This window comes from Salmo salar, chromosome ssa15 (assembly GCF_905237065.1).
Source record: "Salmo salar chromosome ssa15, Ssal_v3.1, whole genome shotgun sequence".
Classification (NCBI taxonomy): Eukaryota; Metazoa; Chordata; class Actinopteri; order Salmoniformes; family Salmonidae; genus Salmo; species Salmo salar.
In genome coordinates this window covers 26,027,666-26,053,548 of record NC_059456.1, presented here as the reverse complement: position 1 = coordinate 26,053,548, position 25,883 = coordinate 26,027,666, and the positions used below count along the sequence as shown (strand labels likewise).

General features: G+C 41.8%; 2 protein-coding genes across 4 annotated transcripts in view; one reads left to right on the top strand and one right to left on the bottom strand.

Annotated features, from left to right (window-relative positions):
- The first annotated feature begins 4,872 nt into the window (after window positions 1-4,872).
- Window positions 4,873-25,883, top strand: part of kif26aa (kinesin family member 26Aa) — a 170,755-nt gene continuing 149,744 nt past the window's right edge. For 2 of the 3 annotated variants that reach the window (XM_045695578.1, XM_014143831.2), the window contains exons 1-2: window positions 4,873-5,324; window positions 7,919-8,167. In XM_045695578.1, coding sequence (XP_045551534.1) covers window positions 5,175-5,324; window positions 7,919-8,167 — 399 coding nt within the window. In that variant the 5' untranslated portion in view covers window positions 4,873-5,174. Of the gene's footprint in view, window positions 5,325-6,962; window positions 7,237-7,918; window positions 8,168-25,883 lie in introns of those variants that run through there. The other variant, XM_014143833.2, reaches the window with a different exon arrangement.
- LOC106571128 (uncharacterized) lies at window positions 17,015-24,683 on the bottom strand. Its single transcript, XM_014143836.2, has 6 exons — window positions 24,378-24,683; window positions 23,912-24,057; window positions 18,253-18,314; window positions 18,006-18,113; window positions 17,729-17,827; window positions 17,015-17,233 (listed from the first exon to the last, which is right to left on the bottom strand). Exons 1-6 carry the CDS (start codon window positions 24,486-24,488, stop codon window positions 17,088-17,090), a joined length of 672 nt encoding a protein of 223 aa, XP_013999311.1. The 5' UTR covers window positions 24,489-24,683; the 3' UTR covers window positions 17,015-17,087.

Here is a 25,883-nt window from a genome sequence, read left to right as displayed (position 1 = left end):
AACGGGTTAAACAGATCTTTCTGGATCACTGAATGTCGAGTGCGGTCGTTTCTAGTTACCACAGCCACAAAGTCATATACTCCACCTATTTCTACAATATGATTTTAAACCATTTTCTACCAGACACTCTTACAGTATTGAGTGGATACATTTTTTTCCCCATCATGGCACCCCATGGGGGGTCAAACTCACAACACTGGCATTGCAAGTACCATGCTCTACCAACTGAGCCACACCAAACATTTTTTATTTTATTATTAGTCAGTTAAGAACTATTTCTTATTTACAATGACAGCCTACCATAGACAAACCCAGGCAAATTGTGCGCCACCCTATGGGACTCCCAATCACAGCCGGTTGTGACACAGGCTGGAAACGAACCAGTGTAGTGATGCCTCTAACACTGACATGCAGTGCCTTAGACCACTGCTCCACTCGGTGGCCCATTAACCACACTGCTAACCTTATGCCTAACCTTAACCTTAAATGAAGACCAAAAAGCACATTTTTGTATTCATGAACTTTTATGATAGGCTTCTAGCCAATTTTGACTTGGTTCTGAGCAATGAACGGCAAAAACCTGAAAGCTTATGGACACGCTCTGTTTTGACCCTGGGACATTCATGAGGACATTATACGCACCCTGGGACATTACACGCACACGCACGTGCAGAGGCAGGCAAGCACTCACACACGCACACACGCATACACACAGGTGACTTACTTTTATTCGAAAACTGCAATCTTTGGAAAACCTTTGCATATTTCTGGACAAATTCGAAGGTTAAATATTGTTGTACTATAGCCTAGGTCTATATGCCTACTGTGGATATAGGCTACGATAGAGACCACATTCCTCAACCATAGTGCCTATCTCTCTCGTCTTTACTGTCTGACATCAAACACTCATTGTAGATTAATATTTTTTTAATGTTTAAATGGATTCAGCCAAGCGCGGCCTTCAACCAACCAAAACCCCAAGGGTTAAACCCGATAAATTAGAATGGAAAACAGCCCAGCCAAAGGGCCTTCCATCATCATACCTTGCAAATAGAACTTGGAAAAGCTAAAACTCCAAGATCTGCACCCTTGACACGGTCCACGGACCAAATGATTGCACCCAATTGTTTTTTCATTTGTACCAGTCAGTCAACTGTCTCCAAATTGCTTTTCTGTGGTAGGCTGTCTGGTGTGAATGAGGGTCCAAATCATAGATGGCTTCCAGGGAACATTAAGAAATAATGTTGTTGTCATCTCAACGCACCAAGTGTGATTATTTAACTGGTTTGGAATTTATTTCCATTTAATTTTACGTTTCACCTCACTTCCCCCTTTCCATTGCGCATGGAGAAAAGGCCTTAATAAAACGATGATTTAATTCTAAAATGGATAAGAAATAACATATGGAAAGACTGGGGACAGTTTTTGCAACAGGCTATCAATCAAGGGTACATGAATAGAGATTAGGTTGGATTTACCCCACAAGCTTTCAATTACCCTATAACTGGGCCAACAAATACCTTTAACCTTAGGCCTACATAGATGCGGTAAAGAGGTCAACGGAATGCAGACCCCGGAGGACAGAAGGACACCGGATTGGTGTACATTCAAACAAATCTTATTTTACAAAGTGGATATTCGTCAAATCTGCAATGATTGATGTATTGTAACAGGCCCACAATGTGGTTAGTAAAGTCAGATTTGGATATATGTTCCTGTTTTCACTGCATAACATTTAGAAGTAGTCCCTTTTCAGGTTTAGAAGAAGTGACTGCTAAATGCTAACTCCCCGTTCATATAAACTGGTACTGTAGCATAGAGAAATCGGTGGTAGTAGCCAGTTGTTTTTAACTGTAATGCAGTTGATTGGTGACGATGACATGAACATGTATTAGGTTGACATCCATACAAGCCTTACACTCCAATTTTTACCTCAACATAGTGTGATATAGCCTACACATATAAACAACAGCCTAAATGTTGGCTAATTTTGCTGGGGGGACAATGAGGAGATTCGGGATCTTTCCCCTACAGCATCTTTCCCCCCAAGCGTTTCCATGGCATTTCCATTGTTTAGGTGTCAGGTTCTTCAAAAGGACGGGACCAAAGCGCAGCGTGCGTATAGTTCCACATATTTTATTTCAAAGTGAAACTTAACAAAGACCAACATGAACGTGCCATTCGTAGCACACAATGCACTAAACAAAACAATATCCCACAAAACACAGGTGGGAAAAAGACTACCTAAATATGATCCCCAATTAGAGGCAACGATTACCAGCTGCCTCTAATTGGGAACCATACAATTCACCAACATAGAAATACAATGACTAGAACACCCCGCCTAGTCACGCTCTGACCTAAACACCATAGAGAACCGAGGGCTCTCTATGGTCAGGGCGTGACATTTGGTCGAGTTCCATTGACCTCTTTACCTCATTTGTATTTTATTTTTTATTTAACCTTTATTTAACTAGGAAAGACAGATAAGAACAAATTATTATTTACCACATCTATAGGCCTAACCTACAATGTGACTCTCTTGTTGTCTAAAATAAGTGAAACAGCCAAAATCGATCGACGCAAGCAAACATGGCCTTTGGCTCTATTTTGCCAACTGTTTCCTGTGTTTTCTTTCCCGAGGATAAGCTAAAGGTTAAGAAGTTGGACAAAACATTTCTATCCAGAGCTTCTCTTTGTATTAATTCAAGGTAAATACTTGACTGGCGAGATTACACAGGCTGGTTAACATCTGAGATGTCCCGTGGGACACTTTCTTTGGGATTTGCGTCACCTTTCAGGGCAGACTAAGCCTCCTCCCACAGATAGGTGGCCATGTTAAAAAGATTTTTTTACAATGGCTTATAGTGATTGCCTCTGGACCCTGACAATTCCTTAAAATATACTAAGGCCTCGATCACACCGACAGTGTTATTGCATTTTTGTACACCAGAAGTGCATTCATTTCCAAATGAAAGCTGCATTTGCCTTGCAGCATTCCGTTGCAGAGGCAGTTGTAGTGCATTCTGTGTGGTGCATACGTTGGATTTATTTTGCGTCAAACTGAATGCATAGACGGCTGAACAGAAATGGTAGCAGAAGGTGAATGTTGAACTTTTGTTTCACACATATCCAGATGATGCTGCGTATTATTTTGCGCAAATGTATACACCGTTTGTGTGGTCAAGGCATAACCCTCTTGACAGGTGTATTGCTGTTTGAAAGTGTGTTTAACCTATGGTCTGATACTGGCATAGGCCTAATACAAATACTGGTATAGGCCTAATCCAAATACTGGCATAGGCCTAATCTAAATGAAAGAATGCGAGGAAAGGGAGTGTTTGCATATTTCTCTGGATTGTCTCATTGATTGTGGGTGGTATAGGTAGGCGAACACGTAACATAAATTCATGTTAATATGCATGCATGGCTATCAGTTTATTGGATCTCTGCTTTTTGGCCAACATTTCCAAAGGGATGCGAGAGACTTCACCACAGCACCCATTGATATGAAATTCAATCGTCCCTCTCACTCCTAACTATTCTGCTGGTTAAATTAATGCATGCATACAATTGTGATTGGATCCCTGGTCTAGACACATCTTAATCTCATAGGGTATAGGCCTATAGCCTATAGTTCTCCATATGGAAAAGGGGATCTGGAAACAAGCATAACTCTTACCAAAGGCATAAACCTCAGTTGTAGGCTTCATTAATCAGTTACAGGCATCATTCAGCACTAACTACATTTTACTCCTTTATAAAGGGTCACACATTTCCAGCTGAAGGTTTCACATTATTAAAAGCCATTTTGTCAAGGTCTTACAAGGAGAGTAATTGACCCCAGCTTCTTGGAACAATCAGACACACCAACCCCTAACTTCTGGGAGACGAAGCAATAGAGCACGTTTGACAGAAAGGACTTTGTTTTCGCTCATAATGGCCGCCTGGTTATCTGAAACGAGCTTTCTGTGTTCAGTAGATAAGATTTTTTTATTAGGCGTCAGGATGTAATGTCTTACAATTCGCCTCTAAAGCGCCAAATAAAAATAGACGTTATCTACTCAATTAAGCATTGTGATGAAGTCACTCGTGGATATTCCTCCATCTCTGGCAACACAAAAAGCCCCGACTGCCCTGATAGGGTTGAAGTCATTTTCCGTTTTATCTGTGGGTCAGGTGGCTTTGACGTGCATCAATCAACATGGGCGTCCAGAAAAAACAGGTTGTTAAAAACCCCACACAAGGAGAACGCTAATGGGCAACCCCTACATGAACCGGTTGATTCATTTCAAAGAGGCCATCTCCCTACGGGTAGGTAAAGGTTATCCACCAAACAGTCACATAATGATGGTCAAATAAAGGTGAAGTGGGCTATGACTAAGCTAGAAGGGCTGCGGCGCATAGGTATATTACACGTATATGAAAACAGATGAGAGCGCACTACTGTCACTTTTAAGCAAGTACAGGCCTACACCATTTGGCCTACAAATGTTAATATTTTTCTTTAAAAAAAGAATCCAATGAAAACATCAGGCGATCTCTATGGCACTGACAACAGAACAGTCTAATGTAGTACGGATTTAAAAAAGGTTGGCCATTTTGTCCCATGACTGCCGATCTATGCATTGAAATATTAAACTCAAGAAACATAGTTGCATTATTACATTACTTATGCTTGAGAATATGAAATCAGTTTCCCGACCAAAAGGACACACACGCACCTTGTAGAGCAATGGACACAAAACACGATGATTATGTCAATACACGACATGAGAGCGTGTGGCCTGTGTGGCCGCTGGTGTAGCCACCGAATGCGGCGTGAGCGCGCATTCAACAACCAGTGTTTGAAGACGCTGAGTGTGAGTGAATGGCAGGGGGCGGATGCTTTCAGGTGGTCCACGCGTGGTACGCTCATATTGCTTTCATTTGGGACTGATGGAATGAGCGCGACCGAATAGGATCCGATTGCAGCGCCACTGTGAAAGACATGATAGCCTACGGACTTGGGATATGCACATGGTTTGTTGTGGAACTTTCGGAGTCGGACAAGAGAAAGCTGCTGTCAGGAATAATTTTGTCATGACGGATAGTGGGAATATAACGTTGAAAATATGAGATGATACCTGGTGCGTGTCTGTTTGACAGAATTATAGCGACTTGAGGGACTTTCCATGGCTTTATATAATTCCGATGGGACCTCTGAGGTGGAAAAAACGGTGTCCACCTATGAGGATCTGAGTGCGTTCTATGTGGATACGGATGGCTATCCACATGGCTATATGTTTGGATACACCAGTCATCTAATGCGAAGAAAAGCTCAGGTAGGCTCAAAAATGGTAAATGACAAATGTAAAATATGCATATGCAACTAAGGTATTGCAAGTGGTTATATTTCGTTGTTGACTGAATTGTAAATAATTCTATGCGTCTTTATCAGAAGATACGTTTACTTTTGTTTGTTGATGACTCGCCCGGAGTAGTCCAAGATTCAGCACCTTGAGCAGCGCCCGTTCTTCCGTGGATAAGATGTTACTTCGTTGTCGTGCTGAAGTTATTTTGTTGTCGTGCTGAAGTTACTTCGTTGTCGTGCAGACGGGCTACGAAAATATACGGTCAGAGTAGGTTATCATGTCTGCGAAAGTATTCCTTTGAAAGTTAGCAAGAGTTTTAGTGCAACATGCATAAAGCCTACTGATAAATGTCGGTTACACTAAAAGGAGTCACGAGACCAGACTTTCCTTTATTTTTTGCTGAACACCTTTTTATATACTGGCGCTGTTGAGTGGAACAAACTACCACAGAAACTCAAAGCCATACCACCCATAACTTAATTTAAAAAGAATCTCAAAAACTGACTAATGATCGAGCTATAGAAGAAAGGAAAAAAATATCTGTATGTAGTAATACTCTAGACTATGACAATGTCGTCCTTTGTTTTGTGTTATCTGTGTAACCAATGTATGCCCAGAAGGCTAGGTATACTGTGTAACCTAGGAATACTACGTTTGTTTGTACTTTTTTTTTAACCATTTAAGAGGATCAGAGTGTAAATACGTGTTCAAACTTTTTTGTGTCATCCTCGATGATTGTAAATGCATTATCCACATGTGTGGCTGTATTGTGTTTTACATTGTCAAATCTATCTATCTATCTATTACCAAATCAAACTAGTTAGTCATGTTCAGTAGGCTTGTCTAACCACGCAATAGCAGGAGTTGTTTGACGATAATGCATTTGAGAAACACAGATAGGCTACGGACGTGCTGTCGTTCCTCCTATGTCAGATATCAATGTCTGTAGTGTGAGCCGACATCAGCAGCCTAATCTATAACGAGTCATTGTGTCAGATAATGGTCAGGCGAGGGCGCCAGAGCAATACGAACCAGGGCCTTCGTCTCGTTATAAGAGGTGGTTAGCAGGCATCCCAACCCGAGTACAATAGCCTACTGTGGGGCGAGCGTGAGTTCTTGCCTATACATAATTACGATCACACAGGCGCACAAAATACATTGAAATGGATTCTTTGCATAGGGGACTTGACTGTAAACGAGTAGCTTCGATAATCCTTCAGACCAAGCACTCTCCATCCTCAGTGTTGGAAATGTGCGGACTTTGTTAAGCAAATGCGGGAAATTGAAATGTCGATCACAAAGCCTAGCAATTTTTTTAAGATGTCGTTCATAAATTTAAACAGTAGCCTAATCCTTGTCATCAAGTGTGAAAATAAGTGATAAACGTTTTGGCAAAGTAATATGAGGTTTATTACAGTCAATCAATAAAAATGATACAATTGAATCTCCATTATGATCTATTTTAGGCCTATGTGCAGTCATTGTGAAACTGAACTTGCTTGACAGAGCGCCCCATATCCCCCAGTCAAACGTCCCATCACAAAGTTAGAGCAAGTTGAAACCGAGAGCTCCACCCATCCATCCCATGTCGGCTAGTGCTTCATCCGAACAGTCCACCAAATTGAATTCTGTCCTGTCAGACGCGCTGTGGGAATGAATTAAACTGCCAAGGGACTACTGCAAGGACTATTTTATCACCATACATTGTTCTGGGCGATTTACCAAGATATGGAAGGGCCAAATCCTTGCCATCTGTAGGCAATAGCGTTAGATAGGCTTGAGGTTCGATTGAAAAAGTGTGTGAGTTGGTAACATAGACGAGATGTACTCACAGTATTGGAATACGGCTCGAGGACGCAAACCAGACTACAGGAGATATACGGTGAGGTCCCTTGAGTAAATCGATGGATGATATTTCAGATGTCTGAGATGAGTTAACTATACAACTTTATTTGCTATGCATTGTGTAAAGTAAAACATCAGACCCTGACTATAGGCTATGACTTCCCTTTTGTTTATATGGAGACCTTTGTGCATCACCTTTAAGGGGCAATCAGATACATACATTTTTGTACTTTTAAATGAATTACATATGTATCTTACCCATTGATTTTGTAAGAATATAACTTATAAATACCTCATGAGCTTAGTTAAACTGTCATACCCCATCAGAACCCAAAATATAAGCCTTTTTTATTACTTGTTTAAATGATTAAAACCATGATTTTAATCTGATGGATGGCCACTCATACAATCTAACCATAGCTGTGTCTATGCATTTGAGAGTGGCTACATTTATTCCGCCACATTCTGCAGCTGTTTACCAAATCAGTGGCGCGGTAACCAGCTGCTTTGTTGTTGTTTGAAGTGCATATTGCCCCTTTAACCTATCGCCTTTATCCTAATTTCTCATTGGGCGGAAGTGTCTGTTGAATGTGATTACCAACACCTGTGCATTATTATCAGTTACAATCCTCCATCATACAGGTGTGTATATGTGTTCTTGCTGTATTGGTAACTAGTCAGAAGACATTAAAACTTGTATTTCTTCCCTGTTTTATAAGGTTGTTGAGGGAGAGACCCTGATATCTCTGGGAGTCAATGCAAGGAGGAGGCTTCACTCGGCGCCGGTGGAGGAAGTCGAATGCGGCGGCCGGCCAAACCCTGAGGGCGCTGGGTCAGTGTCAGTGATGGAGTTGAGTCCCTACGGGGAAAAGGGAGAAGGCGAAGAGCCCTTGTGCCAACGATGCCAGATCATCGCTACAGAGCTGAACAGGCAAGCGCTTGCTTTGGCCGATCCTGCGTCCCTGAAGGTTGGTAACTTTGAACGCTCCCCTCTTCACCATTAAAACAATTACTTAAGGCAACTGTCCCAACAATGTAGCCGGACACACAGTTATGCATTTATATATATATTTCTTTCATGGTTTTAGGCCTATAGATGCAGTCACTGCATGGTTTAAACACCCAGAATAAAGCCCAAGTAGGCCTACAGTTAAAAGCTTGTAACTTCAGATAGACATGTCATTGGGGCTCCTGAGTGGCACAGTGGTCTAAGATACAGCATCCCAGTGCAAGGGGCATTACTGAAGTACCTGGTTCAAATCCAGGCCTCATCGCATCCGGCCATGATTGGGTGGCAAGCTTTTGGCCCAGCGTTGGCAGGTAGGGCGTCGTTGTAAATAAGAATTTGTTCTTAACTGACTTGCCTAGTTAAATAATGGTAAAATAAAAATAAAAAATTGGTTCAGATAGACATGTAGCCTATGAATGAAACCCACGCAAATACCAGATAAATCTACAAAACAGCTGATGTTACAAATTATTTTTCACCTGTAGGCTATATCACAACCTGGCTATTGCTTTGTGGAAAAAACAGGGCATAAAAGGCTACTGGTGTCCCATAACCTCTCCTGGGCCTATCCCGTGATTTCCCATGTGAATGCCATGTGACTTTTGCATAAGAGTTATTTTTAAGGCTACAAACCACGATCATAGGACAATGTAGAAGTGTGGAGAGGCATTTGATACTGAGGTCTTTTGTCAGGTTTGTATTGCTGAGAATAATCCTCAAAGTGCACTCCTGTCCCAATTGTGGTCGGGGACATTGCTCATGGGCCTGTTGCCAATAGTGACAGCGCTCTCTTCCCATCCTATCAGAGCGAAAGTAGAACTTGGCGGATTCACTAGATGTACCCAGCTATGATAAAGTATGCGCTGGGCTGTGCATGTGTGTGAAAGATAGTCACAGAGGAAGTCAGAGAGTGAGAGAGAGAAGCAGAGAGAGAGAGAATGATAAGCAGAGAGAGAGAGAGAGAGCGAGAGAGTGAAGCAGAGCGAGAGAGAGAGAAGCAGCGAGAGAGATAGTGTGTGAGGGAGAGAGAAAGAAGCAGAGAGAGAGAGAAAGATAAGCAGAGAGAGAGAGCAAGAGAGAGATGCATAAGCAGAGAAAGAGAGAGAGAGAGAGAGAGAGAGAGAGAGAGGAGAGGGATAAGCAGAGAGAGTGAGAAAGTTTTGGTAACACTTTATTTGGATAGGACATCTGTAGACCTTATCCTAACCCTTACCCTAACCCTGGCCCTAACCTTAACCCTCATCCTAACCTTAACCCTAGCCCTAAACTTAACCTTAACCGTTACCCTTAGGGCTGGTTTATACTTTGTCTATCGACATGTCTGTAGACAATTAGAGTGCGACAAGTGTCGTTGGTCAAAACTACATTTAATGTATACTCTGGTGGACTGTCTGTAGACCGTCACTGCGATTGTCGGTTTCCTTGTTGCAGACAGATGAAAAAGTTCAGCTTTGACCCTGTCGCTGCGTCCGTTGTCATGGTTACCGGACTGAGGTAGTTCTATAATTCTCCAGTAGAATCCCCTGCTTTTATTTCGTCACACTCACAACCATAATTAGCTTGCCATTAACTTGTAAATAATGATCTTGTTGTGAGTTTATTTTTCTGTAATAATGAATAAAAATTTGCTAAAGTTCATACTTTGTCAGCTGTGGGATGGTCATTATTTGAACTAAAAAGCTAGAAATCAACCTAAACATTGTTTAAAAAGTTGCTTTTAGTTGCCTGGTTTGCTAGATTGACAAATACTAAATCCATTTTTAAACGGATAGGTTTATTGCTGTTAATATGCAGCAGCTATGCTATTTTGGAACACCAGGCTGCTGATGTCATGGAGCCTGTCGATTTGTGTTAAAGCTTTTTTATAACGACAACAATAAGTTTGATGTCAGACAACAATAGAATGCTCATGATGTCACTGCGACAACTGTCTACAGACATGTCGAAAGACGTACTATCAACCAGCCTTAACTCTTATTCTAAACCTAGTCTATTCTAAACCTAGCCCTAAACTTAGCAAGCAGTTGCTTATCAACAGATAGTTTGTTGATAGTGTGACTGTAAAGCAGGGTTCCCTAACTAGCTGTGTTTTTTGGGGGGGCCTTTCAAGTAAATTTTTTACAAAAAATAGTTTTTTCATTGTTGGACATAAAAGACTGTAACGACCCTGGGTTTATAAGTGTGGATATCGACTCTGCCGCTTGAGCATGCTTTTGCGGCACAGTCAATAGCGCTCTGGACTTCGGGCTAGAGGGTAGAGGGTTCGAGACCTGCTCCCTGCTGTTTCATTGCAAGACAATAAACACCAGGAAATATTCCCACGCATAACAGAGAGATGTGACCCCCCCGACCAGCCGCTTAAGAAGAAATCGTCCCGCAGCTGAATCTAGTTGATGATCCCTGCAGTAGAGCGACTACAGAGCGACTATCCGGACTATCCAAATAAAGGGATCAGATTTTTTGCACTGCCCATTGTCATGGAAAGTGAGACAATGGACCCATCCAGTTTTCAGAACTTTACCAGTTCACACCCTGAAAAAAAACTCTGTCTTCTGTACTTGTCAACAAATTTTCAAACTTGCGTCTGACCTTCTCCTCCTCTACCATGGTACATTTTAATGTAACCCGCTTTGGCTTATATGCATGTGATTTCTCCTACTCTTAGCAGTCAAGATATGCGTTACAAATGTCACCCTATTCCCTATTATAATGCATTACTGTTGACCAGTGGCCATAGCTAAATGTAATGCACTATGTAGGTAACAGGAGGCCATTTGGGACGCGACCAAGTTATTTGCCCAGCACATAAAGGGGACCTAGTCAGCACTTTGAGCTCATCATCATGAGCGATGGTTTTCATCGGATCCCCATCAGCCACGGAAGAAGGAAGTGCTGAACATCACAAATGGAGCCAGTCATGCCCATTATTATTATTATTAAGGGTATCCAGATAATGTTCATAAAACGCCCCTCTTCCGTACGTTGTCCATGGCAGTTTTATATTCACCTTCTGAGAAGACCGCTTTGGTTATGGAGTTAGTTGGATTTTTGAATAGGATTTGACAGAACATCTTCAAGCTGAATTTATCACCATTTACCACACACTTCTCAGTAACACACCCCACTGGGCACACACTGGATGAGGGTATAATATAATATAGTATAATATAACCGAGTATAAATGAATATAGTATAATATAATAACAATATAATCCCAAGTTTCCCTTGGCTCTTTTCTTTAGTTTTTTGTTAGATCATGTGGAAATCCATGCCAGATCATGCTCTCTCTATCTGTGAGATCGGCATGTCATTCCCAATAACCAAATCTGAAATGAAGTCCACCTTGACTCCACGCTGTAATGGTGGTACGGGCCGGCATACTCTCTCATGGGGCGTGGGTTTCTGCCCATGCGTGATGGTATAGGGGCATGTCATGTATCAGGCAGAGCTTTGATTATCACCCCCCTCCCTGGGCCCATGGATAGTTTAGTCTGGCTTAGAGTCTGGGGAGCGACATTTTGTTTCCGGGAGCTCCAATACTGTACCATGCCATTGCATTGTGTGTGCTGTGTGTATCGCGCTGTTTACTACATCTCCGGTTAAGTTTGTCCTCACGGAAATTGCTCAAGAAAAGTTACAATATAAAAAAAAGAAATGCAGATTAGAATTTAATTCGTCCTGTATATTTCAAATATTACAGTGCATTTGTTCACAGCTCAAGTGTCTTTGTGGGAGGAAAACGTTGCCCTGGGCATGTGCCTAACGAACCGTAACCTCCAGGTGTGATGTAGTTTCAGCTCATACCTCATGGCCTGCCTGCCTGCCTCAGACTATGGCTGGATTTCAATGGCTTTTTCCCCCTCCTTTACTTTGTACCATTGATATCTGTTTGAACCAAATTGCTTTTTCACCCCATCATGTCCTTTTAGATCAGTGTTCAAGGGAAAGAGATGAAGCCAGGAGCCTATTCTAGATTATTGGGACATGGCCTACAGCGCTGTCTGTGTCAGAATGGCACCAGCCACATTGAAGGGATGGCTGTTTCCTTGAGTCTGTTTAGTCCTCACTTGGTTTTTATGTTTCCACAACTTTTATATTAGAAAAGTTGTCTATACACTGGGTCATATAGTTGTCTATACCCAGGGTCATATATTTGTCTATACACAGGGTCGTATAGTTGTCTATACACAGGGTCGTATAATTGTCTATACACAGGGTCATATAGTTGTCTATACACTGGGTCATATAGTTGTCTATACCCAGGGTCATATAGTTGTCTATACACAGGGTCGTATAGTTGTCTATACACAGGGTCGTATAGTTGTCTATACACAGGGTCGTATAGTTGTCTATACACAGGGTCGTATAGTTGTCTATACACAGGGTCATATAGTTGTCTATACACAGGGTCGTATAGTTGTCTATACACAGGGTCGTGTAATTGTCTATACACAGGGTCGTATAGTTGTCTATACACAGGGTCGTATAGTTGTCTATACACAGGGTCGTATAATTGTCTATACACATGGTCGTATAATTGTCTATACACAGGGTCGTATAGTTGTCTATACACAGGGTCGTATAATTGTCTATACACAGGGTCGTATAGTTGTCTATACACAGGGTCGTATAATTGTCTATACACAGGGTCGTATAGTTGTCTATACACAGGGTCGTATGTACTGTATAGTTACACACGTGTGAGAACTTGCTTTGGAAATTGGAGAGGCCATTTGTCGACGTGCCAGTCTTTGCTCTGAAGTTCATGTTGTCGGAGAGCTCTAGGGTTTAGCTCTTCCCTTTCTGCTCCCTAGGTCCATTTATAAAAAACCATGAGTGTGTTTTCAAAGACATTTAAAAAATTGCATAGACCAAGGTCTGAGCATCAAATTGAATTTACTTAGCTTACTTCAAGTGTTTCCCAGGACCTCCAAACTATCAACAGTTCAGATGGTGTCTTAGGTTGGGGGATATGACTCATATACCGTATTTAATTTCAACACAAATGCAGAATTTTTCTCAAAAAATGACATCATATGGAAGGGATTGTGAATGTATCCACTCTCTCCTTGATGTTTACTTTTACCTAGCCATTGTTATATACAACAGCAAGTGCCTCATTGTCTTTGAAAACAATGCCAGTCGCAGAGTGTTAATAACGGAGGACAAAGAGGAAGTGAGCCTTGTTGATCTTCGCTCTGCGCTGAAAGTGTATTCCTTTAGGCATCTTTGGTTCAATTCAATCAAACCTGCAGTGCGTTGCAGTGTTTAACAGCGATTATGCTATCGCCATCCTGGTAGCATCATTTGTATAATTCATGTAACTACAAACATTTGTTTTCAAACAAAACACTGGTTTCTCATGACATCATGCCACCCTCAAGCTCTGGGAGAAAAAGCTCCCACTTTACCCAAGCTCCCACCAGGCAACCACCTAGAACTATTGGTGTTTTCAGCCTGCCTTGTCTGAATGCTACCGTCGAGAAGGGGTGTTTTGCTATAGACTAGACAGGGATGGCATTTCGCATAGGGTGCTGCGGGTCCTGGTCGGATGTAATCGGCATCTTGGCAGAAAAAAGTAGCATGGATTTGTCCAAGTTTGACCAAATTGTGATGTTAAGATTGCCAACATCCTCATGGGAAACATACTGGAATATATGCAGGTGCTTGCTAGGAGTCCAAACACAGAAGGTTTAGAGCCTTAATGTATTAAAAACAAAAAAAATTGAGAAGTAGGCATTGGTCTGAAGCCTAAAAAGAAAGGAAATTCACATGAGCAACACACTACTCCACTCAAGGTTTTCCAGCACACAGCTTTGACCTACTGCAGTAATTATATTGGTCTATTGTACTTCAAACAATGTGTATGCAGGTTTCTTAGGATTCAAACCTTCTCACATAGCCTAATTCATCCTCTTAGAGGAGGTGTTCCCACAATAATGTCATTTGTACCGCATGCAAGTTAAAGTATTGGATTCTTCACACACCACACTAATCCAATTGCACTAACTTTTCAAGCTTGTTTTTTAGTATATGAAAACAAGCTTTTCTTTTATATTTGCAAGACCATCATGCTTGATTGAGCGAGCTGTTTTTTCTTGTAGTAATGTGGTGCCTGCCTGTATTTCCTTAAAGCTCTTTATTTAGCACTACATGGGTGACAGGTAGCCCTAACAGTTAAGAGAGTTGGGCCAGTAACCGAAAGGTTGCTGGTTCGAATCCCCAAGCCGAATACAGTAGGTGAGAAATCGGTTGATGTGTCCTTGAGCATGGCCCTTAACCCTAATTGCTCTTATAAGCTGCTCTCTATAAGAGTGTCTGCTAAATTACTTAATGTAATGTCATTGAGAACAAATATATACACTGAGTGTACAAAACATTATGAACACCTGCTTTTTCCTAGACATAGACTATCCAGGTGAAATCTACGATCCCTTATTGATGTCACCTGTTAAATCCACTTCAATCAGTGAAGAAGAAGGAGACAGGTTAGAGAAGGATTTGGACAACTGAGACATGGATTGTGTATGTGTGCCATTCAGAGGGTGAATGGGCAAGACTAAAGGTTTAAGAGCCTTAAGGGTATTTTACATTTTACATTTGAGTCATTAAAAGATTCTCTTATCCAGAGCGACTTACAGAAAGTGCATTCATCTTAAGATAGCTAGGTGGGACAACCACATATCACAGGTATAGAAATTACATTTATACTCAATAAAGTAGCTATCAATAGAGTCAGAGCTAGAAAGGGGTTCCTGATTTTCCTGATTGACTGACCTTCATAAAAGTAATGATTGACTGTTGTTTCTCTTTGCTTATTTGAAGGAATGCAATTCCATTCCAAATTAACTTTTAACAAGGCACACCTGTTAATTGAAATGCATTCCAGGTGACTACCTCATGTGAAGCTGGTTGAGAGAATGCCAAAGATGTGCAAAGATGTCATCAAGGCAAAGGGTGGATACTTTGAAGAATCTAAAATCTAAAATATATTTTGATTTGTTTAACACTTTTTTGGTTACTACATGATTCCATATGTGTTATTTCATAGTTTTGATGTCTTCACTATTATTCTACAATGTAGAAAATAGTAAAAATAAAGAACAACCCTTGAATGAGTAGGTTTGTCCAAACTTTTGACTGGTACTGCATATTATTTTAATAGCAGGACACAAGTGTCGCAGCGGTCTAAGGCACTGCATCTCAGTCCAAGAGGCGTCACTACAGTCCCTGGTTCGAATCCAGGCTGCATCACATATGACTGTGATTGGGTGGCGCACAATTGGCCTAGCGTTGTCCGGATTTGGCCGGGGTCGGCCGTCATTTTAAATAAGCGTTAGTTGCCTAGTTAAATTAAATGGAGGTTAATGTAAAAAAAAACAAAAAAAGTCCATTATTGCACTGAAGAGTATGAATTAGGCTGTTTGAGAAAGTTTGAATCCTAAGAAACTTACATACTTGCATATTATTTGAAGTAATAGACCAACATAGCTACTGTAGTAGGTCAAAGTGCGGAAAATCTGCAGATTTTGAGGTGGTGAATCGAATGTTTCCCGGGACAACGGTGGTCTTCTCTGATATCGCGCAGCGAAGGAGCTGGATGTTCGATCGGGACCAGAAGATAAACAAGTGCATAGAGAGGGCCCGGTGCTCCGTCAATCAGCTTGTGTATGCATTTCAGGGAACACAATCCACCACCCTGCCATTAAGCAATGTGTCCCTGGGATGTACCGTAGGGGTGGAGTGCATCTGGTTGATGAGGGCAAGAACATATTCTTTGAGTTGAGAGTTGGTCTCTCCAGTCTCCACCTTTCTCTTCTCTGTAGTAAGAAGACTGAGAAGGGTGCAATTGCAGCCCGCAATTTGGGGCATTCCTGCAATCTGCAGGAACCACCCTTTATGCTTCGATTGGTACATTTTTAAGCTAGGACTCCGGTACACAGGCAGGAGTGCTCCACTACAGTAGGTGGCCGAAATGCACAATAGCGTTGGATGCCAACCGCCGATAAACACCACAGAAGAAGAGGCGGGGTGACAACACCGGTAACTAGCTAGCTAGGGACACTGTAGATAGTGTGTGTCCCCCCCCATTATTTTCCCGCAGTTCTGTTAACGACGGCGAGGGCAGAAGTTCAGCAGGCGTTAGCGATCGATACTGGGTGCTAGCTAACTAGGACTCTGGTACACAGCAGGCAGAATAGGTAGCCAGCTAGCTAACAATAGCTAGGACACTGGTAGACAGTATCCTTTGCCCCCGCCTGTCGAGCACTGTTTCTGCAGTTCTGATAATGGTGGCGAGGGCAGGTGTTTGGGAGGCGTTAGCGAAGGACACTGGTTACTAGCTAGTTAGCTAGCTAACTAGGACTCTGGTACACTGCTGGCAGGATAGGTAGCTAGCTAACGATAGCTAGCACACCGGTAGACAGTGTCCTTTGCCCCCACCTGTCAGACTGCTTTCTCTCACTTCTGTTAACGAAAGTGAGGGCAGGTGTTTGACAGGTGCGAGCAAGGACACTGTGTACTCTGGTGTACAGTAGGCAGGATAGGTAGCTAGCTAGCGCACCGGTAGACAGTGTACTTCGCCCCCGCCTGTCGGCATTGTTTTCCTGCAGTTTTATTAACGACAGCGAGGGTAGGTGTTCGGCAGGTGGCCACGAAGGACACTGTGTGCTAGCTAGGGTTAATTCTCTAAAGGTTGAAACACTATATGAATGTAGGAGAAATATGTTGTGAAATGGTCCCATGGTGGCGATATACCAACCATTAAAACAATGAGTACGAAAAAATACAAATCTTTTTCTAAATATTTTTTTTTAAATATTTTTTTTAATGTATTATATGAAAAATTACATAATAGGCGCCACTTGACATTTTAACAATTAATTGGCTTTATTACTCTCTAGTTGTAATTTACTTATTATCTCTTCTAAAGTCTTCTGAAGATCAATCTTGTCACCCAGCAATTCCATCACTTTCGACAGGTCCAGAGTTTTGCTGTTGTCCTGTGTCGTATCTGGACAGGAATCTATGTGGCAAATTATGACAGTCCGTGAGTAAATTAACATTTACATCATCACAAGGATACAACATTTAGTTTTCCCCAGAAGCTACTTTGCAGTAAGGTATTGCTTATTTCTCCCCATGTGGGTGCATCTTCCGAACAGCATGCAAAACAGCACGTTGTTGTTGGCCTATCCAACACAGTATCAAAGCACAATCAAATCAACATTTATTTATATAGCCCTTCTTACATCAGCTGATATCTCAAAGTGCTGTACAGAAACCCAGCCTAAAACCCCAAACAGCAAGCAATGCAGGCGTAGAAGCACGGTGGCTAGGAAAAACTCCCTAGAAAGGCCAAAACCTAGGAAGAAACAATATCAAATCTAGTTCGCTAGCTTATCATGCAGTCGGCGCTTTATTGATAACATTGCAAACTTTGGTTGAATCATTCTAAAATGGTAGCTTGGCCGCTGAAAATAATTTCTGGTGAAAACTCTAGGTAAGGTAAGATGCTTACCTTTCTGTGGGTTTGTGTATACAGCTGGTGGCAAATTGAGACAGTCCACCTGTTTCTTAAACACTTCCAGTTCAGCAGAGGTCAGCTCCTTTCTCTTACCTGTTCATCATAGGGAATAGAAAATGTATTATGAGCCAGAGGGCCCAAAATAAACATATTTTCAAATACATATATTTCACATATTGTATATCATGTCCCATTAGTTAAGTAGTAATACATTTTTAAATAAGACTATAGTACTGAATTTAGCATGATAGTTGTAATGTAATGTTCTTACTGAAGATATTCAGACTGCTGTAGTTGTTAACCAATGACAACTTATGGTGGGCAAGGAGGCAGTCAGGGCAGGTATTCAGGTAGGTCAGGGAAAAGGACAAAGGTCCCGCTATGGCACGCACAAACATACACACACACACACACACACTTTTTTTAACATGACATACCACATTGATTCACTATCCTTTAGTGCAAAGTCATATTATTATTTTGATGATTAGTAATAGTATTGTTATGGCTTTACTCACTTGAGGTAAATGTGTTGTTTTCCATGATCATTTCAGTGGTCATGCTAAAGCATTTGCCTCCACTGTTGAGTAATGAACTGAGATAAATATACTACAGTATTCAACTACAAATTCAATTATAAAAACACATTCATCACATTACACTCAAAAAACATTTCTCTAAGTTGTCTTTGTTCTTAGAACATTCCTGATGTCACACAATTTGACAATGTTCCCAGAGTATACCCAGCAAACCAAAACTGTTTCTGTGAATGTTCCCAGACCATTTCATTAAGTTGTGGGAAAGGTGTAAGAACATTCCCCCTAAAAGTTGTAATAACACAATCTGTCCAGTTGTGTTGATGATTATACAGTGTTGGTATTAATGTGGAAAAAACAGTCCTCTGATGTTGCAAGAATGTTAATAGAACATTTGTTATGTTATTTTAAAGTTGACAAAACATTTCATTTTGCTGTGAGAACAATGTGGGGACATTAGCACTCACATCTGACCCGTAGCACTCACATCTGTAATCATAAAGTGCTTTGGGAGCCTGGTTATGCCACATATTTTGTCTTGAACAGATGGTCAGGGAACCAGAACATAATGATAATTAATTTGTAGACTGCATATTAACCTCTATGGGCTAGGTGGGACGCTTGCGTTATTCAAATACCTTAGAAATGCAAAACCTTCAATTTTTCAAACATATGACTATTTTACACCATTTTAAAGATAAGACTCTCGTTAATCTAACCACACTGTCCGATTTCAAAAAGGCTTTACAACGAAAGCAAAACATTAGATTATGTCAGCAGAGTACCCAGCCAGAAATAATCAGACACCCATTTTTCAAGCTAGCATATAATGTCACATAAACCCAAACCACAGCTAAATGTAGCACTAACCTTTGATGGTCTTCATCAGATGACAACCCTAGGACATTATGTTATACAATACATGCATGTTTTGTTCAATCAAGTTCATATTTATATCAAAAACCAGCTTTTTACATTAGCATGTGACTAGCATGTGACTAGCATTCCCACGAACACTGCCGGTGAATTTACTAAATTACTCACGATAAACGTTCACAAAAAGCATAACAATTATTTTAAGAATTATAGATACAGAACTCCTCTATGCACTCGATATGTCCGTAAAATAACTTTTCGGTGAAAGCACATTTTGCAATATTCTCAGTAGATAGCCCGGCATCACAGGGCTAGCTATTTAGACACCCAGCAAGTTTAGCACTCATCAAAGTCAGATTTACTATAAGAAAAATGTTATTACCTTTGCTGTCTTCGTCAGAATGCACTCCCAGGACTTCTACTCTAATAACAAATGTTGGTTTGGTTCAAAATAATCCATAGTTATATCCAAACAGCGGCGTTTTGTTCGTGCGTTCAAGACACTATCCGAAAGGGTAAATAAGGGTGACGAGCATGGCGCAATTCGTGACAAAAAAATTCTAAATATTCCATTACCGTACTTCGAAGCATGTCAACCGCTGTTTAAAATCAATTTTTTTGCCATTTTTCTCATAAAAAAGCGATAATATTCCGACCGGGAATCTGCGTTTAGGTAAACAGACAAAAGAAAATAAAGCATTCGGTCGACTCGGGCACGCGCCTAAGCCCATAGTACTCTGATCGGCCACTTGCCAAAAGCGATAAAGTGTTTCAGCCAGAGCCTGCCTCGATATCGTTCAGCTTTTTCCCGGGCTCTGAGAGCCTATGGGAGCCGTAGGAAGTGTCACGTTATTGCAAAGATCCTCAGTCTTCAATAAAAAGAGCCAAGATGAAACACAACTTCTCAGACAGGCCACTTCCTGCATGGAATCTTCTCAGGTTTTGTCCTGCCATATGAGTTCTGTTATACTCACAGACACCATTCAAACAGTTTTAGAAACTTTAGGGTGTTTTCTATCCAAAGCCAATAATTATATGCATATTCTAGTTACTGGGCAGGAGTAGTAACCAGATTAAATCGGGTATGTTTTTTATCCGGCCGTGTCAATACTGCCCCCTAGCCCTAACAGGTTAACCGTAAGAACATATAAGAACATATATAATATTTGATTAAAACAATCATTTCAAATCTTGCTTGGGAATAGAAGCTGTTCAGGAGCCTGTTGGTGTCAGACTTGATGCTCCGGTACCGCTTCCATGCGAAAGCAGAGAGAACAGTCTATGGCTTGGGTTGCTGGAGTCTTTAACAATTTTCCTAGCCTTCCTTTCACACCGCCTGATATAGAGGTCCTGGATGGCAGGGAGCTTGGCCCCAGTGATGTACTGGGCTGTCCGCACAACCCTCTGTAGCGCCACCCTCTGTTGCCAGTGAAGATGCTCTCAATGCTGTAGCTGTAGAACTTTTTGAGGATTTGAGTGTCCATGCCAAATCTTTTCAGCTTCCTGAGGGGGAAGAGGCGTTGTCATGTCTTCTTCATGACTGTGTTGGTGTGTGTGGACCATGTTAATTCCTCAGTGATGTGGACACCGAGGAAACTCTCGGCTCACTCCACTATTGCCCCGTCGATGTGAATGGGGGCATGCTTGGACCTCCGTTTCCTGTAGTCCATGATTAGCACCTTTTTCTTGCTGACATTGAGGGAGATGTTGTCGTTGTCCACCACGGTTGTGCTATCAGTAAACTTAATGATGGTATCGGAGTCATGTAGTTGTGGGTAAACAGGAAGTACAGGAGGGGAGTAAGCACGCACCCCTGAGGGGCCCCCGTGTTGAGGGTCAGCGTGGCAGATGTGTGGTTGCCTACCCTCACCACTTGGGGGCGGCCCGTTAGGAAGTCCAGGATCCAGTTGCAGAGGGAGGTGTTCAGTCCCAGGGTCTTTAGCTTAGTGACGCGCTTGGAGGGCACTATGGTATTGAACGCTGAGTTGTAGTCAATGAACAGCATTGTCCAGGTGGGAGAGGGCAGTGTGAAGAGCAATCGAGATTGCGTCATCTGTGGATCTGTTGGGACTGTATGCGAATTGAATTGGGTCCAGGGTGTCTTGGATGATGGTGTTGATGTGAGCCATGTGAGCCACCCTTTCAAAGCGTTTCATGGCTACAGATGTGAGTGCTACAGCCATAGTCAATTAGACAGGTTACCTTGTCGTTCTTGGGCACAGGGACGTATTAATAACATTCCACCCATCAGGCCACTAGAGGACGATTTGGTCATTTGACTGCAGGAAAGGGCTACAAAATCTGTAACTATGTTTGGAAAATACCCTAATATAATGATGTAAGATGATTGAAATGGCATTTGTTTAAAAGTTTGGCAACTTCAAATAATAATGTTACACTACACATTAGCAGAACATTGCACCATTGTTTTCAGAATTTTTTCATACTATAACTTTTAGACCATTGAGAGGGTGACAGGTAGCCACATTTTTTGGTGGCAGTATATTGTAAATACATTACAGGAAAATTACATCCCTGGCAAACTCTGGTAGTTTTTACAGATGTTGTGAAGAACATTTTAGTAAATGTTAGGAGAACATTTACTAAAATGTCTCCCTTTCACCTAATTTATCATCTGATTTACTTAAAGGCACAGTACAGTAAAGAAACTTGATTTACCTATGTTTTATATACAGTATATTTCCGCACTGAGGTTGGAATAATACTGTGAAATTGTGAAAATTACGATAATTCCATTTTAGTGTAAGAGCTGTTTGAAAAGACTGCCTCTAATTTCAGCCTGTTTTGGTGGTGTAACGGTTGTCCAAAGGAGTAGACCAAGGTGCAGCGTGGTAAGTGTTCATCTTGATATCTTATTTAAATCAGAACACTTAAACAAAATAATAAACAAAGGTAAACGACCGTCACGTCTTGCAGGCTTACCGAGCAGTACAAAAATAAGATCCCACAACTCAAGGAGACAAAAAGGGCTGCCTAAGTATGGTTCCCAATCAGAGACTGGAGAGACGCACAGGAGACTGGGTGCGCATAGCAGGCACAGGGTATACTGGGCCGTGGAGGCGCACTGGAGGTCTGGAGCTTTGGGCTGGCACACTCCGTCCTGGCTGGATGTTTATTTTAGCCCAGCAAGGGCGGAGCGCTGGCACAGTACGAACTGGTTTGTGCTGGTGAACGGGGGGTACTGTGCGTAGAGCTGGCGCAGGATAACCTGGGCCGAAGAGATGCACTGGAGACCAGGAACACTGAGCCGGCACACTCCTTCCTGGCTGACTGCCAACTCTAGCACGGCAACTGTGAGGAGCTTGCACCGAGTGCACCGGGCTGTGAGTGTGCACTGGCGCCATAGTGCGCATCACCGCATAACACGGTGCTTGCTCGGTCACTCACTCCCCACGGCCCCGACTTCGCCAATCTCCCCGTTTGCCCCTCCAAATAATTTTTGGGCCGCTGCCTCTCGGGCTTCCGTTGTTGCCTTGCCTGTTCCTCCCAGTATCGCAGTTCCGCTTTCGCTGCCTCTATCTCCTCTTGCGGACGGCGGTACTCCCCAGGCTTTATCCAGGGTCCTGCCCCATCCAGGATTTCCTCCCAGGTCCAGTCATCCTGCCCACACTGCTTGGTCCTTTGGTGGTGGGATCTTCTGTAACGACCGTCGCTATGAGGGGACCAAGGTGCAGCGTGGTAAGTGTTCATCTTGATATCTTATTTAAATCAGAACACTTAAACAAAATAATAAACAAAGGCAAACGACCGTCACGTCTTGCAGGCTTACCGAGCAGTACAAAAATAAGATCCCACAACTCAAGGAGGGAAAAAGGGCTGCCTAAGTATGGTTCCCAATCAGAGACAACGATAGACAGCTGCCTCTGATTGGAAACCATACCTGGCCAAAACATAGAAATATAAAACATAGAATGACCACCCCACACCCTGACCTAACAAAATAGAGAAATAAACCGTCTCTCTCAGGTCAGGGCGTGACAGGTGGGATGGAGTTTTGGCATGGCTGGTGACATCACCAGGTGCTAAATTGCTTGTGGCGAAGATTTTTGTATATTTTAATTGAAAGCAATTACAGTGAGGTACTTCATTGCTAACCAGGAATTATTTTATATTGAGATAAAAACAGCTGCATTGGACCTTTTTTAAAAGGTAAAGTCTTTTGGTATTTTTTCCCCACTGTTGATACAGTCCCACAATGTCCTGCATGTCTGCAGTCACGTTTTCAAGATATTGGATATTCAAGCTATTCAATAAGTAATGTGTCACCGGCCACAACATCATGATGATAAAAAATGCAAAAAAATAATAATTGTGAGTGTTTAAAGTCCTCTGAACTCCTATAATATTAGCAGCTATTACATTAACATAAAATTACTATGTGTGAACTTATAGGACATTTTCTGTTTTCTGTTCCTAAATGTGCTGAGAATGTTCCAAAACAAAGCAACTATCCTGCAACATTCCCAGAACGTTGTGGGAAGGTTGCAGCTAAATAACCATAGGACAACCACACTCTCACCATGCTCTAAGAAACATAGAATGTTTTGTGCTAGCTGGGTTTTCAAGTGTTCGTAAAAGCAAAGACGGGGTCATTTTTACGTGTTACAATTACTATTTGTGTTACAACGATGTTTGTTATTTTGTCATTTTCAACATGTTTTTAACATTCACATTTCCGGTACGGTATGCATACAGTCAACATAAAATAAACATGAAGCACATTGAAAGTCAATCATTTTCTTACATGTTGAACATCTGTAATTCTTTGACAGTGTTGTTCTGGAGCCCAGGAGAGACCTGAAGCCAGCCTGTGATCCATTCTTTTGCAGCATACTCCCTGCCACCAGGGACCTCAGTGCTCTCCGCGATAGAAATCCACTTACCCAAAATCTGCAAGATATATAGGACCCAGAGATACTGTATATATATATATATATATATAGCATACCCCCGACGGCATTGCGCGTACCCCCTACCACAGTTTAGGAATACCTGGTATATACCGAACAATACAAACATAGATGGATAAAAGCTGTAGTTAGATAGGCAGGCAGAAAGACAGATTTTCTAACCAAATGTCTTAACAGATAGATAGATAGATAGATAGATAGATGGGTGGGTGGGTGGGCGGGCGGGCGGGCGGGCGGACGGACGGACGGACGGACGGACAGATAGATAGACAGAGACTGCCTGACAGACATAGTACTAACATGGTTCGTGATGTTCGTCTCTAGGGGTCTCAGTAGATCCTCACAGGACAGAGGAGCTGCCAGTCCCACTGAGAGAAGGCTGAAGACAGAGATGACACACAGGACCAACATGTCTGACCACGTGTCACTAGAGTATATCTCCTGTGGTCTACTTGAAGCCTCGCTATATCTTCCTATGTCTGCCCTTTGGTGCACTAGCTGGATTAAACAACAGTGCCAGGGTAGCAGAAGAGTGCCAGTCTTATACCCATGAGGTTGCCCTCCCCTGGCCTGTGTACTCTGCAAAACATGTCTGTTTATGGGAACAGTTTCTGTTTGTGTTGGCTTTAGGTAGCCTAGCGGTTAAGAACTTTGGGTCAATAACCGAAAGGTTGATCGTTTGAATCCCCGAACTGACTAGGTGAAAAATAGGTTTATGTGGCCTGGTCAGTTATCGCAAAAACAAAACCACAAGAATATGAATAGCGATAACAACATAATCAACCACACTAAAAATAATCATAGATTGGCCAGTCATGATAACATTATAGTACAGTTTTGATGCTGCAGCCAGTGGATTCAAAGAGGTGTGAAGTAAATAAAAATATTCATGGTGTGACGTCTTTCTGGTCAGATGTTGCATGAACTTTGGATCAGTGTTTCATGTTTCGTGTTTCATGTTTTGTGTTTCATGTTCGGTGTTTTATGTTCCATGTCAAAATCATCCCAACGTCTCTACACTTGATTGTGGAACGCAATAAAGTTACTTTAAGATGATTTGGACATGGAAAACTATAATACTGTTTAGGGGATATTGACTTGCCTTGATTTTTTTGGGACAAAAATGCTAAACATTTGCCAAGTAAACACCAGACAGTGGTCAGGTAAACCAAACCAAAACATGGATTGCTGTCTTACCTTGTCCATAGACTGCCTACAGGTTAAGGAAACTAATATGCCATTTTGTAATTTGGGTAAAATATCACATTAAGGCTAACATGTTATTTGAGAATATTACTTTTTTTATATTGACCTGTTCAAAAGCAATCATCTTTGAAACTGCATATGAAAACACCTAGAATAGGTTGTTGCATTTATGTCATAATGTAAAACTATGCTAACGTAGAGACTGAAAGGCTCTCTTTGAAATAATCCTACTGAATGGTATACGATACACCCAGAATAGAGAGGTGAAATATCATTCAACACTTAGTTGAAGTAAAGCCAACTCTTTTTATATCACTAGGATATCTGTCAGTAGAGCCCCACATTTAAACATCCAGCTCAGTGAAACAGTAGTTTATTTTTCATCTCTTTCAAGCAGTGAATAAGCAGACTTTTGGCTTTTTTGTCAGTGTTGCATTGGACACGTTTTTGTCTTCTGTCAGCCATCTTGGACAGAACTTAACTGTCTGTCCGCTTAGACTCGCCTGTCAGTTGTCTCCACAGACAACAGACCACTTAGCGTTGTCATGCCAATATGCTAAGTCTTTTACAAAAGAGAGGGGGGTGACAAATAAGGCTTTT

What these genes read in the sequence shown, in the direction of transcription:
- LOC106571128 (XM_014143836.2), bottom strand. Translation starts at nt 24,488, where the DNA reads ATGTTGGTCCTGTGTGTCATCTCTGTCTTCAGCCTTCTCTCAGTGGGA. An exon ending in GAATTACAGATGTTCAACAT is followed by an intron (nt 18,315 to 23,911) that starts GTAAGAAAATGA and finishes ATTACTCAACAG; the next exon opens with TGGAGGCAAATGCTTTAGCA. An exon ending in ATACACAAACCCACAGAAAG is followed by an intron (nt 17,234 to 17,728) that starts GTAAGCATCTTA and finishes TTTGCCACATAG; the next exon opens with ATTCCTGTCCAGATACGACA.